Source organism: Dasypus novemcinctus, chromosome 9, assembly GCF_030445035.2.
Source record: "Dasypus novemcinctus isolate mDasNov1 chromosome 9, mDasNov1.1.hap2, whole genome shotgun sequence".
NCBI lineage: Eukaryota > Metazoa > Chordata > Mammalia > Cingulata > Dasypodidae > Dasypus > Dasypus novemcinctus.
In genome coordinates, this window is record NC_080681.1 from 98,247,165 (window position 1) to 98,258,442 (window position 11,278).

At 41.4% G+C, this 11,278-nt stretch overlaps 1 protein-coding gene across 4 annotated transcripts in view; it reads right to left on the reverse strand.

Moving 5' to 3' along the window:
- Positions 1–11,278, reverse strand: part of THRAP3 (thyroid hormone receptor associated protein 3) — a 67,760-nt gene that overhangs the window by 2,826 nt on the left and 53,656 nt on the right. For 2 of the 4 annotated variants that reach the window (XM_023582728.3, XM_058303875.1), the window contains 7 exons: positions 9,704–10,417; positions 8,366–8,538; positions 7,511–7,622; positions 6,472–6,556; positions 4,363–4,550; positions 914–1,112; positions 261–398 (listed from right to left, as the gene is read on the reverse strand). In XM_023582728.3, the coding sequence (XP_023438496.1) occupies positions 261–398; positions 914–1,112; positions 4,363–4,550; positions 6,472–6,556; positions 7,511–7,622; positions 8,366–8,538; positions 9,704–10,417 (1,609 nt within the window). Of the gene's footprint in view, positions 1–260; positions 402–913; positions 1,113–4,362; positions 4,551–6,471; positions 6,557–7,510; positions 7,623–8,365; positions 8,539–9,703; positions 10,418–11,278 lie in introns of all 4 variants that reach the window. The other 2 variants (XM_004472252.4, XM_004472251.5) reach the window with 1 other exon arrangement.

Below are 11,278 nucleotides of genomic sequence, written 5' to 3' on the forward strand. Positions count from 1 at the left end.
AAGGCAAGAGCTTCTTGCTTACCTTGGGAATCCATAACACCTTAGATGTTAAACCCTTTCAAGGCCAACACTACCTCTCCAGAGAACACCCACCCAAGCCACCACTGTAACACCCACCAAGCTCATATTCCCCAACATGAGCAAATACGTGTGCACACATATTTAATCACCATTTTGGAGAGAACAATTAAGGCCTTAGGATCAGCCACCACGTGTGCCAAAGGCCCTTTGGCCCTTCCTAGTTATCCCCAAACACGTACCAAGTAATACTTCTTGCTTTTGGGGGTGTACTCTGGGTCCCACTCCTCTTCTCGGTTTCGCTTTTGAAAATCATTGCTGTTATTGTTATTGTTACCGGAGTAGCTGCCTCTGCCCCAGCCTCTTCCTCTGGCTCGAAACTGCTGTGGCAATGAAATGTGGGGGTGTGGAAGGAACAAAGGACTATGTTAGGAATGAACAAAAATTAACTTCCTGCATTCTGTTCAAACATCTTTCTAGCACAGAATGGACAGGTGCCTTTCCATCATGATTGTTTTTTTTGTCTTTATTTTTTAATGTTACATTCAAAAAAAACATGAGGTGCCCATATACCCCCACCCCCTCACCCATCATATGATTGTTGACTGGTTTCTAGCCATTCCCTTTCACCACATCTCAAGGTGATAGCCTGAATGGAAGATAAACAAGGTCCCATGTCCTCCCCTTACACAGGAGTCAACAAGAGGGGAAGATCTAGCTAAGTGATTATGGACAGAAAAATTATTGTAAAAATGGAAAGCCTGGGGGACAGAAGAAGGGCCTGTAGGCTGGATTACTCATTTCAAAGGTAGCAAAACTGGTGCCCTAATAAAAAATATCATCAGAATTAGTGGGAACAAGGGACTTGGAGAAAGGGGGAAGGGCAGGGTCTTACAAAGGTCCCTCGAGCACGACCTCCTCCTCTTTCGCTTGGACCCACAAAGTCTTTGGTCCCCAATCTTGATTTGTCAAAGCCCGTGGTACTCTCCTCTCTCTCCTCTGTCTCTTCAGTGTATTCTTCTGCTTTATAGGAGTGGGATGACTGAGAGGAAGAGGATGATGACCTGGACCGGTCTCGGGCTCTCCGATGCTTCCTGTGAAGACAGAAGAGCCAGGTAAGTCACGGAAGCTTTGAGGATAGGGCCCTTGGCTGGAGCATCATGGATGGAGGCCCATGGCCATCAGGAGTGAGGCTGTAATGAAGAAACTGAAGACAAGCAACCTAAAACTACCCAACTCACCCCCAACTTGTCCATCCAAGGGACCCAGGGAACTTCCTCCCAATTCTGTTAGTCATGTTCAGTGACACATCTATGCCTGAGCTGTGATGAACACGGGACATATACAGCAGAAGAAACTAAACAAGGTCATGGCCTCTAAGAGCTCAGTCATATACACTTGCATGAATTAAAAAGAGATAAGGAAACTACCACTGCATTAAGAGCCACCCTGGATCTGATACAGGGCCAGAGCGGCTTTATATATTACCATGTTAGTGCTTTACATTACTTGTACGTCTCATAGGGATAACATTGCTGTCTTACAGGGTTACTCTAAAGGTTAAATAAATGTGTTTTAACACTTTACAGTGACATAAGAGACATGCAATAAATGAATTAATGGCAACTATAATTATTCAGTACAGTCGCCTCCATTTTATAAATGGGTGACTCAGATGACAGGATGAACAGAACCTGGGTTCAAACCTAGCTCTAATTTTACCACTACTTTACCAATCACCTCCCACTGAGTCCTAACAGGTTGTGCTATTAAGCTTAGGATCTGAAGAAACCCTTCATCTGGGGGAAATTATAGTCTAGGACAAATTAGCTTAATATGATGAGTCACTGTCTTTGTAGCAGAGATGGGTGCCAGTTCTGGCATGTGGTAGGTGATGTGGTAGGTGAAGGCTACCAGCTACCTCTAAGATGGCAGATATTTCAGCTCAGGAATAGACATGGGTTCCGAATCGGGTAAATGCTGTAATCTGTTGTCCCCTCTACTTGATAAGTAGCCCCCCCCTCCCCCCACCCCGCACACACACACACTTAAGCTTCAGAACTCAAATACTAAGTTATTGTCACAAAATTCTTATAACTCAGATGTGTAACACTGAAACACTGGAAATCAGTGTCATTTCAAGGTTTACAAAAATAATGTCAACACTGCCACTTGCTGGCTCTAGTTGTATCATTACCTTAGGTAAGACATTCTTCAGTTACATCAGAAAGAGTTCTTATAAATGGTAGTGTGATAATGAGAACAGGATCATTTCTACCGTTTTTTTTCTTGCCTCAAATCACAGGAAATTAGAGTTGCAAGGGATTTGTTCAAGGTCACCCAGCAAGGGAGAAGTAGAGTCAGGTGTTCCAGGGAGAGAAATCAGAATTAGATAACCAAATCCAACCCTGAAATGCTAAAGGGCTTCTGCCCTCCTCCTCCAGCAGCAGCCTTGAGGTCTTTATGTACCACCACTTCCATTTCCTGTTGAAAAGTATCAGGTCTTCTTATCATCATCAGCCCTGAGAGCTATGAGAGATTCTAATGCTTAAGTAACACAGTGGAACATGAGATGAAGTAGAAGAGAATACATGGGTCTGATGCCAGCCCATCCTTGTGTGATCTCAGACAAGTCATTCTAAGCTTAGTTTTTATTTTATCTTTCAAAAGGCAAAACAGGAATCACACCAAAACCACTCAACTTATCTCAAAGGGCTATTATAAGAAAATGGATAATGAGTATGTTGACATTCAGAAACAGCAGGAGTGTTGCTTCCTACAAGGTATGGTGGGGCTTCAACTCTTCTCCTTTTAATGAAGCATGTTTGAAAAGTTATGGAACTGTCAAAAGTATATATAAAATCATCAGGTCCTTTGTCCTACAAAGTTCAACAATGCTACCTTTGTTTAAAGAATATGTCGGGGAAACGGATATGGCTCAACTAATTGAGCTCCTACCATATAGGAGGTCCAGGGTTCAATGCCCAGGGCCTCCTCCTAGTGAAGGCAAGCTGGCCCATGCATTGAGCTGGCCCAGGCAGAGTGCCAGCCCATGTGGGAATGTCACCCTGCGCAGGAATGCCGCCCTGCGCAGGAATGCCGCCCTGCGCAGGAGTCCTAGCAGACACGGAGAGTTGGCGCAGCAAGATGACGCAACAAGAGACACAGAGGAGAGAAAATATGATGTAGCAGAACAGGGAGCAGAGGTGGCGCGAGAGAGTAATTGCCTCTCACCCACCCTGGAAGGTCCCAGGATCAGTTCCTATAGTCACCTAATGAAAATATAAGCAGACACAGAAAAATACACAGTAAATGGACACGGAGAACAGACAACTGGGGAGGAGGGGAGGGGTATAAATAAAAATAAATCTTAAAAAAAAAAAAAAAAATTGGAACACTTCTCTTGGAACTGTCTTTGAAACCAGGTTAAAATATAAGAGCAACTACCCTGCCCTATCTAGTTCCACCCTATTTCTGTGGCCAAACAATGTTACTACCTAACAATGACTCTAAGCCATTTTTAAAGTATAACTTCTGCATGAAGACTTGTGATGAGAAAGAACACGTCAGAGAACACACGCAGAGGTCTAAAACAACTGCAAAAGGAATTTCTAAATGATTCTCCACAACATCCCTATAGCCAGACTAATTGCCGCTCTCCTAGGAGGCCTTCTTTGGACAAGGATCATACTTTGATAAAGAAAGTTCTGTTTTCAACCTAGGGGCCTATGACTGTCTGAAGTTCTTTTATGAATCCCAAAAGAAAAAGATTATGTTTTTTAATTAATCTATTCCTGTGGATGTGGGGCCTTCTGATTGGACTACATCAGTGAGGGATCTCTACCCTCTTCCTGGGTCTTATATAAAGGGAGACAGAGAGAGAAAGAGGAAGCTGCCATTTTTTGACCCTGTTATGTGAGAGGACTCAAGGATCACTAGCACCCAAAGCTTAAGCACAAAGCCCAGAGAGAGGATCAAGAAGAAAGGAACCCTACCATATGCCTGATCACAAGGCAGGACGTCAGGATTACCTGTAGCTAACTGGTAAGAAAGCACCTCTAACGGTGCCTTCATTTGGATAGTTCATGGCCTCACAACTGTAAGCTTTTACCCTAAATAAAATCCCCATTATAAAAGCCAGCCTGGTTCTGGTAGTTTACATCAGCAAACTGTGGCAAATTAAGACAGGGTCCCAGTTGACTGTTATATAAAAGAAGAAACTGCACAAGGTGCTATCATTCCTAACCCAAAGCCCTATGGTTCTGAAGGTCTGGGGCACAGCCCAAAAGGGACAGGAGAGAGACCCTACAAAGAGTCTGAATGGGGTGACAGAGGTTTACGTACTTCTGCTTCTTTGATCCTTTATGAGTTTTCTCTGTTTTCTCAGCTGATCTTTCCCTTGAGTGGCTTGAGTCTCGGGAATCCACTGATTCTCTTGATTTACCTCGCTTAAGATCTCTTTCCTTATGTTTTTTACGCCGTTCAATATCAAGGCGGAGATCAACGGGATCATCCTTGTATTTTCCCTCAGTCTGCCAAAAGAGAAGTCAAAATTAAGGTTTTTGGGACTCAGGGATGCCAATTCAACCACCCCACAAACTGTGGTTTCTACTCCAATGGAGTGGTGCAGAGGAAGCACTGGGAATGCAAGTCACCTCACCCAAGCTTGGGGGGAGATGCAGGATGTTTCCCAGGAGTCCCTTCATGAGCATCCCTCAACAAAGTCCAAGCCAATTCTCTAAATTAAAGATGGTAGCCTTTTAAAAAGGCTCTGAGTTGATCTTGCTTTATTTCTGTGTTTCCTATGTAACCCATTAATGACTGGCTAGCCTACAAGTTGAGAAGGCCAAAATCAGCTCTGGAAATCAGTTGGACAGATTGCCATACAAAGTGGAAAACCTCATAGCCCTGCTCATGTTACCCTTCCCCACCTAACAGGGTAAACAGGCCCCTCTGCTTATCCTCTCTGAGTGCTAAGTCCAAAGAGAGACAATGGGAGACTTAAGCAAAATTTAAGAGACTTTCCAAAGTGCCGAGTTATGTGGTAACACCAGGTCTAAGTTTACAAAAGGGAGGGAGGAAAAAAACAACACTTTTTTGCTAACTTTCTGGAAGTTTCACAAATTGGAGTATGCTGCAGATACTGTATGAACCCAAGTAGCAGTGGCAGCAGCATAATGCCCCCAAGACAGCATAGCAATGGCTTTCAACAATTCTTGAGGCAAAAAACTCAGAGACAGCAGATATGGAAGGCCATTTCAGGGACATCTTACATTAGGACTTGCCTCATGGAAGTAAATCCTCCCTAAAAAAGGCAGGAATGAATGGTCCACCCTGTATTAACATTTTATTTACATGAACTACTAAACTTTTTGTTAAAATAAAGTTTAATTTGCAGCAGGGGTGGTTGTAAGTAGGTCTATTGTTTTATTATTATTGTGTTTTTGAGGGAGGGAATGGGGCCTCTGTATCCTTCAAAGACATACAAAAAAGAAAAAAAAGACAAATGCAGCTGCTGTTCCCTTAGGCAGTGCGGACAGCACCTCTAATGAGTTGGCTTTCTGAGGACGAGATCTCTTCAGATGTTTCAGAACTTTGAGTTTCACATGGTTAGTGCCAAGCTGGTAGGTACTTGGGAGAAAGAGAGGAAGGGGTTGGGAGAGAAGAGGGAGTGCACGAGAGTGCCTCTCATCACATTCAACCAATTTCATAATTGTCTGGAAAACTTGAAAATTAATATTTTAGAAAAGCTTTCAGCAGCTTGGGAACCGCCATGTCTAATTTTAAATTTCATTTTTATATGTGAATGAAGGTCAATAAATACTTAAGATTAAAAAAACAAAAACAAAAATCCAAATCTAGTATTTTATAGTAAAAGACTGCATACACCCTCTAAACCTCTTAAGAACAGTGTTTACGTGCACAGAATTGCAAAATGTAGCTGGGCTACCAAAGTAATGTTTAGTTTTAAAGTAACAATTAACCAACAGATGATAGATATGGTACAATGTTAGGAAAAAACTGGACTGTTTAAAATCGTCTACTCAGTTAAGATATGAATATTTCACTCTCCTCTGACATGCATGTCTTTTGAAATCATGGTTGGAAATAGTGCATGTATACAGTTGATTTGATAATACTTACAAGCAGAAAAATATCACAAAAAGTTTCTTCTCTCATCATGGGCACTTGTTCCAAAACTCCTCTCTTTTTTTTCTCAAGCTCACCTCAATAGACTTTGGGGTCATTTACCATATTCTAATAACCACTTCACAAAGGTTGTTGATACATTTAATAAAAATTAACCCTTTGTAGTTCATTTTTAGAATTATGCCCATCCTTAAAAGAAAAACACAAACTTAAGTAGAGAGTAATTTAAACAAACACATTTCTGTCAAGTTCATGCCCAACGCACTCATTTTGTTTGAATTACTGATCAAATCAACAGTTCACCTTGTAGCCAGGTTCCCGGGGACTTTTCATCTCGTCATGAGCCAAACCATGTTTTCTGAATGTACTGGGGGAAATGTCTATCCTCCTAAAATTGAAAATACAAAATTAATATAATATTCCATTGCGTGCATACAGTATTGGTAATATTCTAGTTATTAAGTTGGGTAACAAAATCACTGGCATTCCTTTTTATTGCATAAACATACTAAATCCTAAATTTCTAAATCAAGTTCAAAGGCATTTTGCTTGTTCCCTCCCAATACTGTTACAGTCAGGCACACAGATCCTCCTATAGTCATGTTTGTTAATCTCAAGATCACATCAAGACCATTTAGGTAGGCCCTGCTAACTTCCAGGTGCAGTTTCCATTTGGGGAATTAGAATTTAAGGGCCCATTATTCCCCTATGACATTTAGGTGTAGGTTAGAGAAAACTGATTGGTGTGCACATACCAAGAGACCCTAAATATCCAAGACTGCAGTACAAACTTGGTATTCCAACCTACTTCAACAGGTTCATGAGCTGCCTACTGAGGATAAGGTCAACTTTCTTTCTAGACAAATTCCCTATTTGCTGAGTAGACTTCCATAATCAAACAGGATATTCATTAACTCTTCTAGGCTTTTTATTTTTATTTTTTTGAGAAGGTACTGGAGATTGAACCCAGGACCTTGTACATGAGAAGCAGGTGCTCAACCACTGACCTATACCCACTCCCCTGCCAGGCTTTTAAACCCTTTGAGGTAATTCTATAAGCTCCTCCATCCTCACCCCTGCTGCAAAAGAAGAAATGATATATTAAGCACATGGGTTCACTTAAAGAAATTAACATTATTTATTCTACCTATAGAAAGCCTGGTGATTTCAGGTTGCCATGTGCCAGTCCCAAGAATACAGAGGGTTCACCTATATATACAGCATGTCCCCTCTACTCTCAGCTATCCTAAATTCTGGATAACATGGCCAAAAAAACAGACAAGTTAAATATCTGACGCAAACTCTTTGATTGCTACATCCAATGTAAGGCTGAGGTCCTCACCTGTGTATCTCTGGGCTTTTCTTGTTTTTAGCTGCCTCCTGTTCAGTTCCTCTCTTTAGGTATTTAGTAAAGCGTTCATGCAATGTCATTCCTGAGGATCCAAAGTGATGCTCTGTGGAAATTCAAAGAGACACATAATACATTATGCTACTAAAGACAGACATGCTATTCAACTCTTCTGCGTGAACCCGCAGAGATGTGACTAAAATAGTCAAACTCATACAACAAAAATACTGGAAAGAGGGAAAAAAAAAAAGGCTGGTTCAGACACAATCCAATTTTAGGCACTGGATTTCCATTGCAGCATCCTTGGCTTAGAATTTGGACACAGAAACTTGGAGCTTACTTCCCTCTAAAGCACAGCACCAATTCTTGCTTGAGTTTAAGTTTGAGATGAAACCTGTAATTGGCCCACTCCAACTTCTACATCATTTCTCTAGGCTATTCCCCAACCTGCCCACCTCCATTTGCCAGGGAATGGTAGAATGATTTGCACACCAGAAGGTCTGCATGAGACCAGCAGATGTTTCCACCTGCTAAAAAAGACAGAGGTGCTGGAAAAGCCATTTTCCATCCCTTCAATTTATCCAGCACCTTAGATCTTCACATTAAAGGATTTTACCTATTCTCACGATCACTGGTTGCTAGTGTTTCAAAATGTTCAATTCTGTAATTTAAAAAAGTGGAATCCTGCCTGGAAGGAATTTCCTTCAAGGCTCCTAGCTTCAAAAGCCCTCTAGAAGAGATAAAGAGCCCTAAAAGGTTCCCGTATTCACCAAGTTGTCCTTCTGTTTATAAATGAGGACTCTAAGAGTGTGGAGGGGGAGCCTGAAGCAAGCCCGAGTCTGGACTCACCTTTAACATGGTGAACAATGGTCACTATATGCTGGGCAAACAATTCCGAGGGGCTACGCTGAGACTGAGCTGACTGTATGTGCTGAAAAATGGACCGAAATTCCTGTTCCTTTTTGTTGCTATGGACTAAATCCCGACAGAGCTTGCGTTCCTGAGCCAATAAGCCACTGGGTCTGTAAAAGAAACATGGGGAGGCCCAATGTAACAAAATGAAAATCAGAACATTCAAACCCCCAAAATAAGCAGTATTTGCTTTCCCTAAGGAGTTTTTTAAAATCTATCCATAAAGTTTCCTTTTCTCTTCCTACAAACATTCAGTGTAAGTGAACTAGGGTAAAGAGCAAACAGAATTTTGTTCCATGCTTTTTCTTTTCTTTTTTAAAAATCTTTAATAGGAACAAATTTGAGGGTAAAATGCTAAACCTCACTGATTTTGCTCACGGGGTTGCTGATGGTTTTAAAACACACAGCATACAGAGTTTCTGTTTGAAGTGATGGACCAGTTTTGGTAATGGATAATATAGACGGTCGCACAACACTGTGAATATAATTACCACCACAGAATTATATACTTGAAAGTGGTTAAAGTAGGAACTTTTATGCTGCATATGTTACCACAATAAACATTTTTAACCAACTCACAGAACTGTAAAAAAACAAACAAACAAACAAAAACCAGAAAATACATAGCAGATGGGAAGGTATTTTTTAAAAATCAACTAACTTGGCTAGGGCCGTTCAGGAAGATGACACAATGAAGCAAGAGTGGGCTGTGGATGGAATATTGCTCAGGCCGATGTCCCACTCACCAGGAAAAAGTGAAAAGCAGCCAGCCTGGGCCTTACCACTCACCCTTTCTAAAGCTGTGTATGTGCTGGTTGAGGGAGGGAAGCAAACACATCTACCTGCCCGATCTACCCTTCCCATCCCAACTCTAAAATTGCTGTTATCTGTTTGTGAGGATTGCGATATAATATTTGGTGACCCAGGTAAGTATGGACAAATGGATGCTGGATGCTTCACAGGAAAAGATACCTTAAACACACTTATGAAGAAACAGCTTGAGAGTGGGGGTGATGGAGAGCATGTTCCAGGAACCAAGAAAGCTTGTCGCTAAAGACTGAAAAGACACTTGATCTCTGCTGTGATATTGGCCCTAGCACCTAACTGTTCAGTGACAAGCACCCTACACTGAGGATAGGAGACATGATCAGAGTGTCAGCACTGAAACCTGGACAATAAGGGACAACAAAGAAGGTCCAGAAAATCCTCAGGAAGAGGGGTTAGAAGACACCACTTCGGCCACTAACATACTGTGGATCAAGAACTATATCTCACCGTGCAAGATCCTCATCAAAAGAGTCCATCCGGACATTGACCTGGGCCTCGCGAGTAATGGAAAAGGAAGACTTCCCTGTAGAAAAGTCTCCTTTGGCTCCTAGCTTCTCTCGGTTCTCAGAGGTCTTTCTTGGGGGAGGTGATGAGCTTTTCTCCTGGACTGCTTTGTAAGCAGTCACTCGGAAATTCTTTTCAGGCACAAACCCCCGGTGCCCACTTTCGGTTCTCTTGGCTGCTCCCCGATCCTCTTTCTTAGATCTCTCTGCAAAAGACTCCTCCTCCAGCTCCTCAGTTTTCCTCTGCTTTTCCTTTCCTGGAGGTGCATACACCAGGCCTTCCCATTTGCCTGACTTCTCCTCCTCCTGATTTTTGTTTGCACCTGTTATCACTTTTGACATAAATTTGGGTTCATCATCAAACTCAGATTCCTTCCTTCCCTTGGCCTTGTCCTTATCTTGATCATCCATCTCCTCCTTGTGAAAGTCAGCCATCTTCTTCTCAAAGTCATCTCGGAGCTTATACCTTTTGGGAGACTGACTGCCCCGGAAAGACCTCTCGGCATCAGTTTTGGGAGCAAATGGATCAGATTTCATTTTCCCATCACCCAAGGCCGTATCAGAAAAGCTCCCTTTCTCTTTGATTTTGTCTTTATCAGTATTTGTTTGTTTCTGTTCCTTATCTTTTCCATTCTCTGTCTTCTGATCTTCTAGATACCTAGTTAAAAAAATACAAGGGAGAAACAAAAAAAATGCACTTCTTAAGCAACTTGTTCTAAAATAGCACTATATCATCTCTGATATTTGATTCTCAAAATAAATGTATCTCATATATTTCAGTGTTACCAAAGAATTTTGTATCTGGTTACTTTCTAATAATTTCTAAACTGACCTATACAGCTCCATGAGCTTGGCATTTAAGAGGAAAATATATGGTCCATGGAACTGCGTCTTACAAAAACAACCAAAAAGAGAACAGCAAGTTATTTTTAGGATACTTAAAAAAAAAAGTTAAAAAAATTTTTTAAACCTACTTACCTTTAATGTGGTTGGGGGAGGGGGAGGGAGAAGGTCTTACCCAACCTTCACTCAGTCACTTAAAATCTGCTTTCAGCAAAGTAAACATAAAATGTTCAAACTTGGGCTGTTTTGCTTTTATACAACACACACTTGGAAATATAAGTCTCAAAAGAGACTTCAAATTTGATGCAAGTCACCTAGAAGATCTAAATATGAAATGTACTGCAAACACAAATAAAAACAAAATAGATGTTAATTGGGGACAAATTTATCAGATGTTTTCTTATGGAAAAGCAGAGCTCATGCTCATCAAGCCTTCTAAAGAAATTCAGAAAAGAAAGAGCAGCCTGCCCAGGAATGGCGCAGCCCACACTTCCCGTGCCGCTGACAACAACAGAAGCGGACAAAGAAACAAGACACAACAAATAGACACCAAGAACAGACAACCAGGGGAGGGGGGGAAATTAAATAAATAAATAAATCTTTAAAAAAAAAAAGAAATTCAGAGTCCTGGCAAGGAACAAAACTCACTTTAAAGTAAGACTTAATAAAAGCTAGA